This window comes from Poecilia reticulata, linkage group LG18 (assembly GCF_000633615.1).
Source record: "Poecilia reticulata strain Guanapo linkage group LG18, Guppy_female_1.0+MT, whole genome shotgun sequence".
Lineage (NCBI taxonomy): Eukaryota > Metazoa > Chordata > Actinopteri > Cyprinodontiformes > Poeciliidae > Poecilia > Poecilia reticulata.
In genome coordinates this window covers 21228144-21247240 of record NC_024348.1, presented here as the reverse complement: position 1 = coordinate 21247240, position 19097 = coordinate 21228144, and the positions used below count along the sequence as shown (strand labels likewise).

The following is a 19097-nucleotide window of genomic DNA, read 5'->3' as shown; positions in this document are numbered from 1 at the left end:
TTTAAAACAAAAACTCTGCATCTCTATTATTTTATGGAACCAACAGTAAGACAATAGTAACACCACCAAGCCTGCTGTGAGTTTATAATCTGCATCACCGGATGATTAAATCTAATCACAATATTTTCCTCCTTTACTGCAGTACGCACTTTGTAAACTTTAGATTTTTACAAAATCAGGGCATTTACTTTATGATATGAATAAACTCAGTATCTGTTCTATATTTTCCTTTATGTTGAAATAAAAATAAAAAATTTCTCCAACTTAATTACAGCGGCTGTTTTACTTAAAATTAAAGTGAATAGTTCATATTACTCTTTAGTGAAAGTATTTCAACCCAAACTTGAAAATTTTACATTTATACTAAAAAATGTACAAGACATTTGATTAGAAGCCGTCAGTAAAACTGACAGGTTTCATATTTATTTGTTGAAAAAGAGAGAAAATGATTTCCCTTTAAATAACATTCAGAATAATGAAAATAAAAATCAATGAGCTACAGAGGGTTTAAAATGATGTGGATATGGAAAAACAAAGTCCATAATGTAGAGCGACATCATCTTAGGAGTACAATCAGAAACACATGAGCTCTGCAACAATAGTGAAGATATATGATAACTGATTACATTTCATTCAATCACTGAAGATTAAGAAAACCTTACAACTAGGAATAAATGAAGTAATTTCTATCACTGAGAACATAATCTGCATGAGATTTGAAGTACTTCCATCAGGTGTCTCTGAAACATGCAGATTCATGTGCAACTTCAGCTGGTTGTGTTCAATGCAATGATTGCAACTAGGGGCGCACCGATTTATCGGCCAGCCCATTTATCGGTGCCGATTTCCTCAACTCTGGGAGATCTGTGATTGGCTGAGTTTTACATGTGAAGCCGATCTTATTCACTGATATTATCTAACTTGGAAAAGGTCTAAAAATCAACCACTGTCCTCTTTTGCTCTCTGATGAGAAAGTTTGATCGACAGACCTGCGATTACCAATCTTTTTAAAAGCTTAACCTGCTGATTCCAATTTTGGCTGATACTAATCGTTTTTGTCTGAAATGTTGCTCAATATAGCAAGAAAGCTGCTGAATTGGCAACAGTGGGGTCACCATTGTTAATTAGAAACATGCAGACAACTTGGAGGGGTGATCGGCCAGAAAACTGCAATCGGTGCACCTCTAATTGCAACTAAGGAATGAATGACAGAATGATCAGCAATAACATTACAGAAACCAAGACGTGTTCATTTAAATTACAGTTCATTAAATCTGATTAGTAAATAAAGCTCAAGGCACATTCAAAGGCAATTCAGTTAAAAACATTATTACCAGGTTGTATACAGTACAGTATAGTGGGTGACTGTAGCTCTGAATAGTCAGAGTGAAGAGAATTGTTGTTGCAACACATTTCTACTTGAATAATGAAAACATAAAAAATAATCCAGTTCCAGAAAACATCCAACATTCAGACTGAATTTAATAAAACTATTATTTCAGAACACGTGTCAAACTCGAGGCCCGTGGGCCGAATCTGGCACGCGAAAGTTTTTTTATGTGGCCCTCTAGATTCTACACTAAGCGTGCTTAAATATTATGCCATCAATAAAATCAATGCAATTTTTGTGTTTACTGCCAAATTATATCAATAAGTTCCTCCAGTTTCCTGAGAATTATCGTGGAATTTCAAGCAAAATCAAGAAATCCCAACTCTTTTGTGCCAATGCATAGTTGTGAGTTTATTGCAGGTTTTTCTTAAAAATTGTCAAAAATGTGTACCAAGCAGCTGCCTCAGCCTTAACTGATGTCAGATTATCGTCCATGATCCATATTAAAAGTCACATTTAGTCAGAAATGAGCGCAAATGTTGCTAATATTTCCATATTAGTACCACAAACACTGATTTTTGTTGCAAAAAAATCCCAAAACATCACAAAATCCTGGAGGGACTGAAACGATGTTCAATGATATTTAATTTTAAGAATTCATTGATATTTTGTGAACAGGTTTTATCAATACATTCTGGCACAACTGGCCGTTTGAGAGCATTCATGATGTTGATTTGGCCCAAAGCGAAAATTAGTTTTACACCCAATTTATAAAATAAAAATAGTAGGACCAACATTTGTAAAGGAAATTCAGCAATGTGCTGCCAGATGTTTGCTTATAACTGTAATTAACATGTCATGTGCTGTGATCTGCCATTTCTCTTGACACCTAAATTGAACACTAACTTTGGTCCATTTCCTCCACATAATCTGATTGTTCTCCTGTTTCATCCGTTCTCTCCCGATTCTCCACACAGAGAGCCTGAACTTTAGTTTGTTTCAGTCCAACAGATTCAAGGATCATCTCAAGGTATGGATTTCCCGTTGCTTCATTCATAATTCTCTCCAACAAATCCCACTTGTCAGTTTTCTGGAGCTCACCCAGGAGCTTTTTGAATATGTCAAGCAGTGGGTAGGCATATTCCATAACACTGTGACCAGGAATCACCGTGTTATAGAAAAATCCACCAGAGTGCAAACCAAACACTTGTCCAACAGCATCAAACACTGGGGAGCCAGAGGAGCCATGATACATGAAGCTGTTGTAGGTCACATGAATATCTGCATTGGTGTCTCTTTTGATCTGATAATTAGTTGAGCAGACAATAAAGGGTTCATGGGACGCCAAATTCTGCTTGACGGCCTGCTCCTTGTCCTCTTTCCTGATGATACATGTAATGTCCATTTTCTTCACTCCTCCTGCTGGATGTCCAATAATACAAGCCCCACCATCACCACCTGGTATCGGACCAAATATCTTCAGGAGGCCTGGAGGTATTATCTGCCCCTCTGCTTGACCAGGGAGTTGGGTGAGCTCCAACAGAGCGAAATCTAAATCATGGGTTCCACCAACTACTGTAGCCTGATATTTCATCCCTGGTTTACCTTTACTTTCGAAGCTGAACTCTGCAGTAACAGTCAGATAGTTCACCCAGTTATTCATTTTCTCCCAAGGTTCAAACAAGTGGGCATTGGTTAGGACAAAGTTGTCAAACAGAACAAAGCCTGTGCCCTGCACAGTTTTCTTTAACTCGGTTAAACCTGAATTATTCTTCTCCTCTATCATCAAAAGACAAATGGACTTGCTGAGGTTCAGCAGCTCTCTCACAGTGTGAACTTCACTAAAGGAATTCTGGATCTTTCCAAAGTTTTCCCGTTTCAGTTTCAGGGTTTCCTCAAAGGAACGGCCAGGAAATCTACTCTCCATCAATGCTTTCAGTTTTGGGAACTGCTTCCGCAGAAGGTCATTGATCTCATTAAGGTCAATTTGAATCTTTAAATCTTCTATTGATGTCTTTCCACTGATACCCTTCTGTCTTGCATACTCTAGAACCTTTGTAACTTCAATGTTCTGTACTTTGGTTGATGCAGAAGCATTTTCCTCCTGCCGCTGCTCCTGGCTGGTCTGTTGTGTCGAGTCTTGCTCCTGAACTACTTGTGGTGGATTTGTTGCCTTCGTTTTCCCCTTCCTTGGAAGACATATCTGAAATTCCTTCCCATCTAGGTTGTCAACTATTTCTGTATAGTTTGTAACGTCTCCAGTCTTGTTATCAGACAATGTGAAGTCTGTGAGACCATCAACAAAGCGACCGTCCCGTGTTAAAGCTTCCTCCACCGTCATCCCTTTCCTCCCATAAACACAGAAATACCTAAACTGCTGCTGAATATTGTTACATCTAAATATCATATCAGTTTTGGATTTGGTGTCCTTCCCTCCTTCTTTATCTATGAAGAAAACAGAATATTTTTCTCTTGGGAGAACTCTGACCTGCTGTTGCTTTTTCTCTATGATATTATTTGATGTAGTTGTTGTCAGACAATCATCGGTTGCTAAACAAGAACAAGGGAAATGTGTTGCAACAATGTAGGAATCATTCCCTTCACCCACCTTTATGATGAGGTTTTCTTCCAACCTCTTTTTCTCCCCTGGTTTCTCCATTTCTTTTTCATATTTTGTGGAATGCTTCAATTTTATCACCTCAAGTACAGTGCGTGGTTTTTTACAGTCAATGGTGTATTTCTGAGGATCCGAACCAAATTTGACGTTGAAGCGATGTAGATGGTCATCCTGTTAATAAAAGGAAGAAAACTGAATAATAATAGTAGGCTAATGTAGCAAAATGATGCAAACACCATAAAGGAAATTACAAAAACACAAACCGTTGAAGCTTCATCTTTTTCCATCCCTTCTTTCTTCACCTTTGTTGGATTCATCTGTAAAGACGGAAACAAAATAAGCCACATGGTCCTGATACATTATACACGTTTATACTAAATTTATTTCTATAAAAGGTTCATAATTAATCTCCATTTTTCTGTAGTATATCATGAAACATTAAACAGAATAAAAATGAGTGATGAAATTCTGTGACAGAAGGCAGCACCTGAACATCCAGGCCAAAAGTCATGAGTTATAATTATAAAGTTTAGACCAAGAGTTAAATCGTGAACCTGTAGCTCACCTCATTCTCTGAAACTCCATTCTTGACACATTAAGATCACTGGGACTAAACTCCCAATGTTATTAATGTAACACTGCATCTAAACCACAGACGCAGCGGTTTACCTGCATCTGTGTTTCCATAGATACAGGTAAACCACTGTTTTTTGTTATGATTTGGTCATAATTGCTCCAATGGAACAACAAAGGGAGGGAATAAAGTGTGGAGGGAGGCATTTAGCTCAATTCAGTTTTTTTATACTCTCAATATCTTAGATCAAGAGAAATCAAGCAAATCACAGACAGATTGAAAGTTGTCCACATACTTTCTAATAATACAATGCAGTCAAATTCAGTTTATCAAGTCATGTTTAGGTGCTGAAAAGTTAAGAGGAGGTGCATTATATTAATTTATGAACTTGCAGCTCACCTGGGACTTTCCAACAGTTTGTAGATTTTTTCTTGGCGTTTTGAAGGGACTGCCAGGAACATCCTGTTAAAAGAAGGCAAATGTATAACGACTGCAGAATCCTTTACAACGTACAACTCCCAAAGTCATAAATACTAAGCACTGAATAAATAAAAAACTGATTTGTTAAACCAGTGTCTTACTGACATTTTCCTTCCCAAAGTATTTTCTGATGTCTTTCATGTTTTCTGAAGTTCTTTGTTTTTTGGGAGCCATTTTGATGGGCTGTGACAACGACAAAGACAGAACTGTTAAAAACGACCAGAATTAGAAGAGTCTCCCCGTGTTCAACAGAATTTGCAAAACAGTATTTAACTTCATAAACAAGTATAAAAATGACATGCATCACACGAGAAGTCAAGTTTCCCTGCTGAGCTAAAGGTTACGCAACAATACTTTTGTTGTGTAATCTACTCCGGTCGGCTATCCTCGCCGACTGGAGTCTGACTGTTTTATTGACATTCCCTTTAGTGCAGCTCCATCTAGTGGATGCATAACGTAACTCCAGCCTCTACCGTAGCGTCTATTCCATGCGCCTTACATACGGAAAAAAGTTTTAAAATAGGCCATTCATTGAAGGTGCGGAAAATATGGTATGTAAAAAATTTAAAGTGCTAACAATGCTAAACAAAGGCCATTTCCATTTTATCCCCCCCACCCCCCCCATGTACACCACCTTCAATGTCATCTTAAAATGCTGCAAAAAAAAAAAAACAATTTGTCAAAATATATGATCTTGATTAAATCTAAATTTGCAGAGATTTGAAAATAATCTGGATTTAGACATAAAGGGAAAATTAATCATCTCTTTTTTAATGTACAAATAAAATAAAATGTACAAATAAAATTGAAGTGGTCTTTTGAAAACTATTAGTTGAGAAAAAAAACCACCTGAAAAGCTCTGATGGAGACTGTGTGACTCAACATGATCAGGTGTTTGAGGGTTTAAGCTCTCAGTAAGAACCGGAACTTAAACCTTCATTAGCTCTGCAGAGCCCCATTAAGGGCGCTTCAAGTAAGGAGTCTACTCGCCGTATAAAACACTGAAACCGTTTTTCATTTTTTTTCCCTATTGGAGTGAATGCTTCATACATCTAAAGTTGTTGCATTTTACATGGAGGTTTTAACTAACTATCCAAAAATTTATTCATGTTGGAGAAAAGAGGAACAGCCTTTAGCTCCAAAGGAAGCTACAGATCAGAAGCCAACTTCGATGCTGTCTGGTTATCCCCCTTTTTAACACCAGTGGGTGCATAAGCAATTAATTAAATAAAAAAAGAATCCAGCATTTACATAAATTACATCATTTCCCGTTTTAAATCAAGCAATACTTTTTTTTACCATGTTGCTAAACATTCGACTGTTACTTACGAAGTTTTTCTGCCCTTGGAAACTGTTGTTTGCTTTAGCTGCACAATGAAAAGTGAGACAAATACCATAAACAACCGGAAGAGAGGTCCGAGAGGATTTATGGTTGTTAACCGGCGGACATTAACCCACCAGTGGATGTTCAGTCCCGCAGCAGTTCCTCTCTCTGTTTTCTCCCCTACGACACTGATCCAGCGTTTGCAGCTGCGAGGGGATTTATAAAATGGCGCCGTGTCGAGCGCCAATCAGCGGCTACTACGTAGTTATATGGTGCATTCAACTACAACTCGGAATTCTAAAACTGAAACGAACAAACATCCATTTTAAATCAAAATTTTGCATAATCAGTTTAATGATTTTTTTAAATGTCCATTTATTAGTTTTGTGTATGTCCAGCAAAGTGAATTTTCTACATGCCGTTAAACTAGAGAGCGAATCCAAGTTGTTGTAAGTTTCCTGTTTCTGATTTTATTTGAACTCAACCAGAATGGTTACCTTCCAGTCCACAAAAACTGTCAAGAGTAATTAAACTTTTTTTCATAGATTCATTAGATTGTTGGACTAAACAGTAGGTTTAACTGCATGCATTTATTATCAAATACACTTTGAAAATATTTCGGAATTATTAATTAAATACAAAATACAAAAATTCAGCAGAAGTTTTGGCAATTAAACATTTCATTTGACAAAAGGATCACAACTTGAAATTGTGCCTCCTTCTTTCTGGCACGTATCTCGGCCCAATGATATCAGACGCTGATTCAAAGGCCACCAACGCACAGCCAATGAAGTGACCGTCATGCAAACGTATCACTTTGGGTGGTGGACTTTAAAAGAACTCAGAGAACCGCATGAATAAAGGTGTTCAGTTTGCTGCTCTCCATGTGCGTCAGGAGTATTTTGAGAGCATTTTTCACCCAGAAAAATGGTAAAACGAACAAAAACAAATAACTTCGCTACGGAAGAGGCATTGGAGAAGGACAGGAGGAGGGACAGCGATTCTTCGGACGAAGATCAATCCGAAGAAGAAAGCGACCTGTCCGAATGTGATTCAGTGGAAGAATATGCTGAAATCCACGGTGGAGATGCGTTTCCTGATGAGTAAGTAAAACATGTTTTATACAGATAAACTTTTCTCCCTGAACTCAAATCATCTTTTGGAAGTATTTCTGTGTGGCTTACTTGTGTGTGTGTGTGTGTGTGTGTGTGTGTGTGTGTGTGTGTGTGTGTGTGTGTGTGTGTGAGAGAGAGGTGGGGGAGGGAGGTGATTAGATTTAAAATATATGAAGACCCATTTTTAGTTCTGTGTGTCCACAACTGGATAGGTAGCTGTCATCGTTTTCCTTCATTTGTTTTAGACCAAGTGATGGTTCTGATGCTGATTGGGAGCCTGTTCAAAAATCTGCTCGGACCCAGGATACCAGCAACGACTCGGAAACGGCATTGGACCTGTCTGTCCCCAAAAGAGGGGCGGCGGGAAGCAGACTGGAAAGAAGTGAGGCGCCACCTTCAGGTGAGGGCAGGTGGTCCGACACCACTGAGCCTGACATCGTCCCACAGCAGCCCGTTTTCCGTCCGTCACGCACACCTGGATCCCAGCTAATTAGTACATTTGAATACAGCTGTGTTGAGCTTTTCCAACTGTTTTTCCCAGACTCAACCATTCTAACAATTTTGGCCAACACTAATCAGTACGGACGATCAAACGTCTCGAGTGATAAAACGCCCTGGACTGACATTACCAAGCAGGACTTTTTTTCATTTTTGTCCGTGGTTTTGTACATGAGTTATGTCAGGTGTTCATCATTGACAGACTACTGGCGGCGTGGTAATCAGTACAGTCTGCATTTTCCCTCTAATGTGATATCTGCCCAGAAGTGGCTCAAGATTCTTCAAGTTCTACATTTTAGCAGTGCAAAAGACGATGCTGCTAATGTATCTAAAAAGGGAACCCGTAAGTACGACCGCCTTGGAAAGCTGAAGCCTCTGTACACAAAGATCAGAGAAGCTTGTCGCCAGCATTTTCATCCGGGCCAAGAAATTGCCATAGATGAAAGAACGGTTGCCTCCAAAGCCAGGCAACATATGAAGGCAAAACCTGTGAAGAGGGGTTTCAAACTTTATGTTTTAGCCGATTCCAGTAATGGCTACATCTGGGATTACTTCATTTATGAAGGAAAGGCTGACCCCAACGGAGGCAAAGGCTTAACTCATGACGCAGTACAAAAGCTTCTGAATACAAAAGTCTTGGGGACCGGATACAAGCTATATGTGGATAACTTTTACACGAGCCCAGCCCTCTTTACTGACCTCCTGGAGAAGAGAATCTGGGCATGTGGGGCAATCAAAGCAAACAGAAACGGTTTTCCGAAAACGACTGGAAATGCACTGGACAAGAATTCAGAGCACGGCAGCATCCGCTGGATCCGGAAGGACTCTGTCCTTTTTGTCCAGTGGAGAGACACCAGGGACGTCTGTCTGTGTTCTACTTTGCACACGGCACATGCAGGGGACACGGTGGGCAGGAACGTCAGAGACGGAAGATGGACAAGGAAAGAGATCCCGGTTCCCCCAGCTGTAAAGGACTACAGTCGGTATGCGTGATGTAAAATGTCTGGCTGAGTTTTATGTCTCTTGTAATTAGATTTTGTTTACTTTCAGATGCATGGGAGGAGTGCATATATCAGATGCGCCGACTGGGTACCACCAAGTGCTCCAGAAAACAAGAAAGTGGTACAAAACCTTATTTTTTCACCTGGTGGACATTGCCGTGGTGAATGCTTTCCTTCTCCACAAAGAGCAATGCAAGTTGGTTGGAGTTGGACCTCTCGCACAGAAGGCTTACCGGGAAACCCTGGCAGACCAGCTCATGGACTTGGGCCCAAAACGCTCTGCATCAGCGGCGCTGCCAGCACCGCGACTCCAGCACAGGCTCACCTACATCACCCAGGACAGGACAGCCGGGAGACGGAGATGCCGTATGTGCCAGTTCAGAACGGCTGTGAAGTGTGACAAACCTCTGTGCTTCGTGCCAACAAGGGACTGCTACAATCGGTGGCACACTCGGATTATGTAATCTGACAGAGATTATATGTGACCCAGACCCTCAACCCTCAACCAGAGACAGGTTTTAAATTGTGTTGATTTTTTTAGTTTTTTTTACATTCTGGTTAAGAAAAAATCAGAACTGCGGAGGAAGAAGATTCCTTATTGGTTTTTATCCTTTTTCTTAAGAACAATTCAACTTTAAAACAAAACGGGAAAGAGAGAAGATGTCTGGTGAGGGGAGGATTATTTTTTTTTCATTTTCTACCTCAAAAAAGATTTATTGTCCTGTTAAGGGAAACTTTGTTTTGTCACGGTTCGTGTCTCTAAACAAAAATGCTGATTGTGATAAAGTATTCTGTTAAGTAAAATGTTTGGCAAAATGTTATAAGTATTTGGATTTATGAAGCTTAAATGTGAAAAAGTCTAGATAAAAGTGAAACTGGTCCTGCGTTTACTCGGTATCGGGTCGATCCCAGAATCCCCGGTACCGCCCACCTCTAGTTAGCAGCTGCTAAAATGGCGCCGTGTGTCGAGCGCCAACCGACAACAATTACGTAGTTATATGGTGCATTCAATTACAACCAGGAATTCTAAAATCTGAACAAACATCCCTTCAGGTTGCTGTTTTTTTAAGTTTGCTGCGAATCCAAGTTGTTGTAAGTTTCCCGTTTCTGACTTAGTTTGAACTCAACCGGAAATGATTGCGTTGGAATCCACAGCGAAAATACTCGCTATCAAAAAACCAGAGTATTTTCGCTTTTTTGATAAAATTCATAAGACTGTTGGACTAAACTGTAGGTTTAACTGCATGCATTTCATATCATACACACTTTTAAACTATTTCAGAATTATTTATTAAATACAAAGTCAGGTTCAGCAGAGGTTTTGGCAATTAAATATTTCATTTGACAAAACGAACTTTTGACACTTTAAAATCAAACTCTTGCATTTTTCTGAGATAAGTACTTATTCTCTAGAGTTGATGGTTTAGGACAAACTGATAATTTACCTCTGAAATTAACTTCAACGGACATTATTTAAATAAAACATGAGCTCCAAATGAAACATTTAAAACAAGCAGACCTGAAAAACATCTTTTAGGAGTAACCAGAACCATGTGGACAGAGAAGTCCTTATGTAAACACTGTGCAAAGAGCTTTAGATAAATAAAGCAGAAATTCATTACTGGAGTCAAAAAATCCAGCAGCAAAGAGTGTGCAAATAAAACCTAATTAGATAATACAAGATGAATTAATGTTTCATTTAAACAAAAATCCTGGATCTGTGCCTGAAGTTTCCTTTGTGCTGACAGCAGCTTGATTTTGCAGCAACCTCTGAAGTTAAAGTTGCAGGACAGAAGAATTAATCTTGCAGAAAATTCAGCAAGAGTTCAAAACAGCAGCCTGAAGCAGTCCTTTTGTGGCGCTGACTGCAGACAATCCCGTAGCGGTGTTCCTCAGGGCTCTACTCCAGGCCCAGAGAGAAGTTTATTCCATGAACGATGCCGATGATGATGGGTTGCCAGGCGACTAAATACCGCAGCCAGTCGAGCAACTGGCCGTACAAAACGTGGGTTTTCTCCCAGCTGGAAGCAGAAGGAGTTGAGGAGAACAGCAGAGGATACCGCTGGTCCACTACATCAGAATATGAACATCCATTATTTCAGGATTCCTCAGTTTTTATGAAACGGGAACAGATTGAAAAACGTTTTTATCCTCAGGGTACCAGCCTTTTACACTCAATGTGATTTAAGCTTCTGTGTAGCTCTTAACGCACATAAAACATGTTTTTGTAATTAATTATTCTTTGCAATTTAAACAAAAATGGTGCTGAAGTAAACTTGCGGAAAACAACTTTCTTTTTTCTGAGAATACGACAGTTATTTCTATTTCTTAGGGTATTTGAAAATGCATTAAAATGTACAGACTGAACAATAGATGCACAAAGAAAATGAGCTCAAACTGAGCGAATGAGCACAATTTGTGCCATTAAACATCAGCCACAAACCAAGGATACGGGTTGTTCATCATCCTCTTCAGGTCCACCTTCTCGTTGCAGTACGGACACGTCTGCTTCTTACCCACAATGCACCAGCCCCGGATGCAAAACTCATGGAATCTGGCGGAGAGTCTGTGAGTTAAGGAAGCAACAGGAAGGGCGGACAGGCTCCACATGGAGAGAAGGAGCGTTTCCTGGTTCCTGCTAAGAGAAAAGCCTGATGCAGGGAGAAGGGAGCCTCAGAGAGCAGCAGGATACATGTGACCACAGGACAGCTGGAAGGTGTCTTCTATAAGTCCCTCCTCCTCCACCTCCACCAGGATCCGCTGACCGCACACGGCGCAGATGTCTCCGCTCAGGCTCCTGCTGGGCATGCCGCCCTTGTTGTAGTACTGAAGGCACATAGATGGATGTTATTTTTTAGTATTTTACAAATAAGACCATCAAAATAATAACCAGAAAGCTGTATGGAGTTAAACACAATTTTCTTTAATTATCTGTAAATATGTAAAATGTGTTGATCCTGCAAGCTTGAAGTAATTTTTGTTATTTTCTGCAAGATTTTTTTGCATTTAGAGTAAATATTCACTCAGACTGGAGGGTTTTCATGTTGTTTTGTAGTGAAATCGTCTCTGCTGAAGGCAGCAGCCGCTTCCTTTACCCCGATCGTAGAAGCCATGTAGTCGGAGCAGATTTCTGCAAAGTCTCGGCCCATGACGCCGTAGTAGAGGCCATAAAACAGCATGACGACGCCCACGTCCATGGAGTCCTCCGCCTTGATCCTGCACAGGCAAACAAACAGGAGCAAGAGGAAACGTTCCAAAATAAAGTCAAAATTCATTTTAAAATAAAAGACTAGGCAGACAAATAAATACGGTTCATTTGTAAAGGTTTATATGTAGTTTTAGAACATTGTCCACATTACTGTAAAAAGCATAAACTTTATACTTGTAGAAAATTACATGTTTTATCTATATGTACCAAAAGTAATGAGGACAGGGATGAATATGTTTCTGGTTTTCAGGGCGTGAAAACCTTAAATCAGCTCTAATTCAAAGTGAGAAACTCTGGGAGTTTTTAAATAAAGAGTACAAAGTACAAAACTGAATGCAGATTCTTTAAGGTGGGGTTTATGAGCACTTGGAAACCTTATTTTCTTTTAAAAAAATTGAAGAAAAACTGTAATGTTAGTGCTTTGCTTGACATTTTAAACCCAGTTGAAGACGACGGGTCCAGTTTAGTTGGTACTGGACATTTTCCACTGATCCAACTGGGGGTGAAATGACCTTTTTCCATCTTTGAATAATATTTAGTAAGGCAAAACAAAATGTTGGAGAGAAAATGGTCAAATCAATGTTTTATGTTGCAAATCAAAGACCAACCATGTCAATTTAACAAATGTGAAAACTACTACATTAATAAAGTATTTTGGATTTGTCCTTTAGAAAATGACAGAAGGTGACATGTTTATTTTCATACATTAGAACAACATCTTTTGATACTGGGCTCCTGTTTCTGTCCGGTTGCGACGGAGCCGACTGGCTGGAGGCTGCTGACCTGAAGAAGACGTTGAAGCCGAACATGGTGAACATGATGGCCAGGTAGCCCAGGACGCCCACAGCGTAGCTCAGCTTGTAGATCAACAGGAACCACTTGTAGACCATCCTGCAGAGGAAACACAAACACGGTGAATAAAAACAGTTCAAGACGTCAACACAGAGATCCATGTTTATTCAGGTCTTACAAATAATAAAAAAAACAATTCACGTTTCACAACTGTTAACAGCTCTGCTGATCCACCTCATTTGCTGTTGCTGCTGTTTTTAAACCTCTGTCTGGTCATGGTTTGAACTTCCTGCTCTCTTTTTACTCTCTTCTGGGATTTTGGGTCAGAATTCAGGTATTATTTGAACTTTTAAGATGCTAATCAGCTGCTCCTGGTTGTATAAATAACTGTTGTCACGGTTACACATCCAAGCAAAAAGAAATGTTTTATTATTTGTAGTTTTAGATCTGGTTCTCTGAGACGCCCTCCTACCTGGGGGTCCTGCAGGACAGCGGCTTGCGGGTGGCTCTGAAGATGATGTAACTGGTGATGACAGAGAACATCCCCCACATGGACAGGAACCTCCACCAGTACAGCTTGATGGTGAAGTAAAGTGGGACCACCCACATCTGGACCAGAGTCACCAGCTGGAGGAAACGACAGAGCAGATCACAGCTTCACTCCAAGTCCCACTTCAGGCTAAAAACCACCAACAGCTTTTACAGCAATCTGGCTTTTAGGATGTTTAAAGTGAAACTTTTGATGTTTTAAGTGAGTTTTGTTAAGAAGCCATTAGTTGTTCCTTTCTAACCTTTGGTTTTATTGAAAGGAGTTTACAGATTACATAAGAACAGACCCCTGAGGTCACGGGCCCCATCTGGGTCGATTTCTTCCTCAGGAAACTGAGTATGGCAGTTTCCTCACCTTGAGCGCACCATGCCCATGGTGAAACATGGTAGTGGCAGCATGATGCTGTGAGCATGCTTTTTCTCAGCAGTGGAAGCCGACATGAGCTTTTTAGCAAAGATTAAACTAAATTCAACTCTTCGCATATAAATATAGCAAGTATTGACTCAGGGGGCTGAATAAACAGGCATACCACACTTTTCAGATTTTTAGTTGCAAAAAAAAGCATGTTTCCATTTTCTTGCACCTTACATTTATTAAGTACTTCATGCTGGTTTGGCATGTAATAAAGTAAACTGAAGTTTGTGGCTGTGAAGAGACAAAACGTGGAAAAGTTTGTAAGACAAACTAGCAGCTATGTTTGTGTTTCCACGGAGAGCAGCTGACATTGTCTGGATCAGTGGACTCGGATCACGCTCACGTTGTAGGAGCGGTGATGCCTCTGCTTCCACTGCACCAGGACGATCTGGGCCACCACCAGCGTGGCGATGAGGATCAGCACCATCTCCGCATGCATGGCCTCATGACCCCGGTGCTTGACGTGCAGCCGCTCATGCTGCACCCTGCAGAGAGGAGGAGGAAGCTGGAGTCACGGCTGGTGATGCCTGAACCCCTCAGCATGACGAAGGGAGCAGCCAGGACTCACCTCCAGTTCTCCCGGTGGGTCATCTTCAGCAGGTCGTCCTGCAATGAGACGCAAATAGCAGCAGCTGGGGGGGTTTTACATTTAAATGTAGGTCAAAACGACTCAGCCGCTCATGTAAACAGCCGATACAACCCAACTAAACTCCAGTTAGCAGCGGATAGATGATATAAATGTGGTTGAGACGTGAAATAACATCGCTGTAATGCCACGTCAAAACACCAGCAGTCAACAGCTAGTTAGCATGTTAGCTAGCGAGTTGTCCGCGCTCATTTCCGCTTTTTAAAGTACAACATCAAACAGTTCGCAGTCAGACCAGAATAAAATATTCCTATTTTAACAGTAGACCACTGACCTGAGGTTGAACCCCCGCCATGGCCTCACCCTGTCCCCTCCTGGTGAAGACAAGCCGGCCGGCGGCGTTAGCAGCTGCGAGGCGAGTGTACGCAAAGCCATGAGGGACAATACGCACAGCATCGCATTTTTAAAGAAAAAAAATACTATTCCTGAATAAGCACGTTGAATATAAACTTTAAACCATAGATTTCACACTAGTAAAGCTTTGTCATTAAATAGCGAATCTTTATACAAGGAAGATTAGGGCAACAGAAAGGATTTTAGATGTTAAGTTTCATCATAAAATTATGCAAGGACCAGCTTTTTTTCTTACCAAATCAACTTCTGGTAACTTTATGACTTGTGCCCGTTAAAACGTAATCTTCCTTCTGCCAGTATGACTTCGTGCTTACTTTATTCTTGGAATATAAAACAAGTCATAGTCTGACCTAATTTACCATCATACCAGTCATGAAAGGAAAAAAGTCTTTCTAGAAGAAGTTATACTTTTATTTTGCTTTCTTATCTATAAATGTCACTCCTCACCAGAAAAAGTAAAATCTAAAATAAATCTTTAGAAAGTACAAGCCGTCAGCCAAAATCTTAACAGCCCCATTGGTTAAAATCTAAAAAGTTCCCATACATTTATTCTCAATTTGTTCCATCCTAAAATAATAAAAAACTAACATTTTCCAGGCCTTTGTTTTAATTTCTCCATGTTAAAGTTAAATCCAGATGAATGAAAGCGCATAAGCTTCGTCATGCAGAAATAAAACATTTCTCAGTTTCATTTACATCAGACTTTATTAATAAATTACAAAATAATCCCAGAGAACAGCAGCAGTTGTCGTCGTCGTCCTCACTGAATCGGTCCATCTGTGGGACGGAGACAGGAAAACGTAAGAAAAATACAGATTTGATTAAACCGTTACAAGCAGAAGTAAAAGTCGCTCAGACATCCAAGGAAGGTTTGAACCATCTTAGGTCTTTAGACCTCTGGAGGAAACTGCGAATGGGAAGGAAGAAAATCATCACAGCGACTCAAAATGAAAGCAAATATAAACCTGGACATACCATCAGATTCATGAGGTTCGTAACCAACGGTGACGATCCGGCAGTTTAACAACATTTCACCACCTGGATGAGGAAAGAAACGTCTGGTTAGTGGCTTTCTTTGTTGTGGACTGAACAAAAAGAGGAAATCTGCCCTCCTTCATAATGCTGCTTTTTAGCAATACTTCAGAAAAATGATATTTTAGGGATTCATTTCTATTCTGCTCTCCCTTAAACTGAAATATACAAAGTCAGTCCGAGAAGCGGACGCATGTCAAACTGATCCTCTGGCAGGAGAAGACAACTGGTGGACAGAGTCCATATATCAGGACAGGGAAACTCAATCTGAACACTTCAAAACCTTTTTTATACAGATTGTAACAGTCATTATGCTGTTTGGTTCCTAGAGATGAGTAGGTATCGCCTCAAGGGGGCGCCTATTTCCTTTGTTGTTGCACTATTGTACAGAAGAACTAGTCTTCCATTTTGTTGTAGAAGAGAACATAGGTGATGAYGAGGTGCAGAGCGGTAAACTAACGTTACTTTTCTCATGTATGGAAATATAATGCTTAGTACCGTGGAGATCTGGCTGTATGTGGACGAAGTTAAATAAATTGAAAGCGTGGAATACTTCAAAAGTGCGTCCTGCTGTTTTGGGTTAGAGTGGCTAACCGCCACCGCTAACTCCTTCTCCAACCTCTCGCCGCACCGTCACAAGATGAGGATTAGACTCACTTAAAAAAAAGTTTTTTGAGACAAAGTTAAATTTATGAGTCATAATTGAGATTTAAAGTCAGAATTTCAAGCAAAGAGAAAAATAAAGTTTTTTTTCCTCAACCACTGGTCCCAATCCTTTTATGCGTTTTTAAGACCACAATGAATAAAAATTTAAGACCCAACAAAAATATATAAAGCACTTATTTTACAGAATGGTGCCAAGTTTTGTTTTTTTTTGCACAGAATTGATATCAGCAAAACTGGCAATAAATTTACATTTGGTCATGATGGACACAAAAGCACTAGCTAGCAAGGATTTGTTAGCAGCTAGTTAGCGGTAGCCTCAACAACCTCGAGTCACAGAACATAAGGATGTTTAAACATTTGCCTGAGAAGTCGCAAGAAAAATAAACTACATATAATACAAGATTAAATAGTCCAGTCAAGATAAAATTTAACACCTGTGATTAAAATGACCAACATTTCTTAATGAATTCATGACAATTTAAGGCCTTAAATGACTTAAGTTTTTTTCCTAGGGATGCAGACACCCCGAGTTGTATTTGGCTCCACAACAGAGTCGACTCAAAAAAACGTAGACCTGTTTGGATTAGACCGAGCCGCTCAGGTCTCATCATTAACCAGAGCAGGAATCAGAGAGACCAGCCCAAACGTTGGACTGGACTTCACTACACAACCGATCAATTATACACATTTTGTCCCAAACGCAGCAGATTTAGCTTAGGACCAAGAAACCTCTTAAATGGTCAAATATATATAAATTTTTTTTCGCTCAGACATCCAAGGAAGGAATGAACCATCTTTGGTCGTTCGACCTCTGGTGGAAACTGCGAACGGATGGAATAAACGTCATCACAGCGAACAGACATCGTCCATCACTACACATAAAAAAAAAATCATCAAGACGTCAGATGCTAACCTGCAAGCCTCCTATACTGAAAGGCCTTCTCGCAGAAACTCCTCCACCTGAAACAAGCAAAAAGACATTAGATTTAAAGCAAAGGATGAAAAAAAACCTGTCAGATTATTACACCAAATAATAGTTTGGAGTCGCTCAGACATCCAAGGAAGATTTAAGCCATCTTTGGTCCTTGAGACCTCTGGTGGAAACTACGAATGGCAGGAAATGCGTCATCACAGCGANGCTCAGACATCCAAGGAAGATTTAAGCCATCTTTGGTCCTTGAGACCTCTGGTGGAAACTACGAATGGCAGGAAATGCGTCATCACAGCGACCAAAACAAGTTTAAAAAGAACAGAATCAAACTTACCAGTTAGAGGAGCAGATGTCGGCGGAGAAAGACCAGCAGCTTCATCGTTTGGCGAGAAAAACGGCAGGAAGAATTCAGCCTGTAAACAGACGAATATGATTCATTTTCCCTTTCATGGTGAAAATGTTTGGACTAAAAATATTGTTCCAACACTCGGAACCAGCAGCACAGCCACATTTACCACTCATTCTTAAGACTTATTAGAAATATTTTCAAATTTCTAGTCACCAATTATAATATAGGCAAACTCATTTTTGAGGTTCTAATTTTAAAAGACTTTAAAGCAGGGACCCTAAATGCCAGTTCTCAACATCTAGGACAGTTTCTGCTTTGAAAAATTGTTTCCAATTATCACCCTGAAATCACTAAGTCACCAGGATTTGTTGCTTTCTAACATGGTTCCAGAAAACCTGCCTTTCACAGACGTTTAGAGCCCCGTTTTAACAAATGCTGTTCCAATTGACATCCATGTTACAATTAGAATTGCATTCAATTTTCAGTGGTTTTCCAGATGCCTTGATTAAAGGTTTCCTATATCTGTAGTTTGGTAGTTTGATGGCGCCCCCTGGAGGTTTAAAAACAAAACAGTCACAGGAAAGTTTAGGAAATTGATGGTATAAAAAGTGATTTGCACCGACTAAAACCCATAAAATATATCTAATGAATAAAGCAAACACCACACAGGTGATTTACCTTTAACATGATCTTTAAAATAAAATATATTTCCCAAGTTTTGCAGAAATCCTTCACCACATTTTGAATGCAATTACTTTAAAACAGTTTCATTGAGTTAAGGTGGAAACACAGAAAGGAAAATGCTTATAATGTTCAATAATTTAAGTGAAAACTCAGGTTTTATAAACCTTTTTATTTGATTATACTTAAATTGAAATGTACTAGTTTTCATCTCCCCACCTTTCAGATTTAACCATAAACAAACAGATCTTATATCATCAATTCTCTACCTGAGGAGATGCTTCTGCTCAATACATCTGTCATCACTGTGGTAGAGGGCAACCGAGCCTCTACGGTGGCTGTGAGGGCCATTTTCTGTCCCAACCAACAACAGAAACCTGTGGAAACAGTTGTTGTCAGAAAAGAACCAGAAAGAATAATATAGTCTGAAGAGGACAGCAAGTCGCTCAGACATCCAAGGAAGATTTAAGCCATCTTTGGTCCTTGAGACCTCTGGTGGAAACTACGAATGGCAGGAAATGCGTCATCACAGCGA

At 39.8% G+C, this 19097-nt stretch overlaps 3 protein-coding genes and 2 long non-coding RNA genes across 6 annotated transcripts in view; 1 reads left to right on the top strand and 4 right to left on the bottom strand.

Moving 5' to 3' along the window:
- Positions 1–1960: 1960 nt before the first annotated feature.
- LOC103480931 (protein FAM111A-like) lies at positions 1961–6574 on the bottom strand. 2 transcript variants are annotated; one of them, XM_008436129.2, is made up of 6 exons: positions 6460–6574; positions 6331–6368; positions 5107–5184; positions 4921–4983; positions 4211–4264; positions 1961–4118 (listed from the first exon to the last, which is right to left on the bottom strand). In XM_008436129.2, the coding sequence occupies exons 3-6, from the start codon at positions 5173–5175 to the stop codon at positions 2232–2234; spliced, it is 2073 nt and encodes a 690-aa protein (XP_008434351.1). In that variant the 5' UTR covers positions 5176–5184; positions 6331–6368; positions 6460–6574; the 3' UTR covers positions 1961–2231. The 2 variants fall into 2 exon arrangements, with proteins under 2 accessions (XP_008434351.1, XP_008434352.1); XM_008436130.2 differs by lacking the exons at positions 4921–4983; positions 5107–5184; positions 6331–6368; positions 6460–6574 and adding an exon at positions 4513–4904.
- A 383-nt stretch (positions 6575–6957) lies between these two features.
- On the top strand, positions 6958–10101 carry LOC103480930 (piggyBac transposable element-derived protein 4-like). The gene is made up of 3 exons (XM_008436128.2): positions 6958–7428; positions 7686–8921; positions 8989–10101. Exons 1-3 carry the CDS (start codon positions 7253–7255, stop codon positions 9401–9403), a joined length of 1827 nt encoding a protein of 608 aa, XP_008434350.1. The 5' UTR covers positions 6958–7252; the 3' UTR covers positions 9404–10101.
- A 109-nt stretch (positions 10102–10210) lies between these two features.
- rnf175 (ring finger protein 175) lies at positions 10211–14932 on the bottom strand. Its single transcript, XM_008436127.2, has 9 exons — positions 14824–14932; positions 14472–14509; positions 14247–14388; positions 13412–13566; positions 12931–13038; positions 12035–12155; positions 11632–11765; positions 11392–11493; positions 10211–10960 (listed from the first exon to the last, which is right to left on the bottom strand). Exons 1-9 carry the CDS (start codon positions 14842–14844, stop codon positions 10840–10842), a joined length of 942 nt encoding a protein of 313 aa, XP_008434349.1. The 5' UTR covers positions 14845–14932; the 3' UTR covers positions 10211–10839.
- Positions 14933–15589: 657 nt separating this feature from the next.
- Positions 15590–17732, bottom strand: LOC103480927 (uncharacterized). The gene is made up of 3 exons (XR_536200.2): positions 17515–17732; positions 15879–17422; positions 15590–15680 (listed from the first exon to the last, which is right to left on the bottom strand). It is a non-coding gene; the product is annotated as an uncharacterized LOC103480927 (long non-coding RNA).
- Positions 17733–17745: 13 nt separating this feature from the next.
- LOC103480928 (uncharacterized) overlaps positions 17746–19097 on the bottom strand; it is a 3517-nt gene continuing 2165 nt past the window's right edge. The window contains exons 2-3 of the long non-coding RNA XR_536202.2: positions 18832–19052; positions 17746–17945 (exon numbers count right to left, since the gene is read on the bottom strand). This is a non-coding gene — a long non-coding RNA (uncharacterized LOC103480928). The remainder of the gene's footprint in view (positions 17946–18831; positions 19053–19097) is intronic.

Coding starts and splice junctions, on each gene's coding strand:
- LOC103480931 (XM_008436129.2), bottom strand. CDS start 5,175: ATGGCTCCCAAAAAACAAAGAACTTCAGAAAACATGAAAGACATCAGA. Junction 4,265..4,920: donor AAACTGTTGGAAAGTCCCAG/GTGAGCTGCAAG, acceptor CCGTCTTTACAG/ATGAATCCAACAAAGGTGAA. Junction 4,119..4,210: donor AAAAAGATGAAGCTTCAACG/GTTTGTGTTTTT, acceptor TTTTATTAACAG/GATGACCATCTACATCGCTT.
- LOC103480930 (XM_008436128.2), top strand. CDS start 7,253: ATGGTAAAACGAACAAAAACAAATAACTTCGCTACGGAAGAGGCATTG. Junction 7,429..7,685: donor GGAGATGCGTTTCCTGATGA/GTAAGTAAAACA, acceptor CATTTGTTTTAG/ACCAAGTGATGGTTCTGATG. Junction 8,922..8,988: donor GCTGTAAAGGACTACAGTCG/GTATGCGTGATG, acceptor GTTTACTTTCAG/ATGCATGGGAGGAGTGCATA.
- rnf175 (XM_008436127.2), bottom strand. CDS start 14,844: ATGGCGGGGGTTCAACCTCAG. Junction 14,510..14,823: donor TGGCGGGGGTTCAACCTCAG/GTCAGTGGTCTA, acceptor GTCTCATTGCAG/GACGACCTGCTGAAGATGAC. Junction 10,961..11,391: donor AAGAGGATGATGAACAACCC/GTATCCTTGGTT, acceptor TTCTGCTTCCAG/CTGGGAGAAAACCCACGTTT.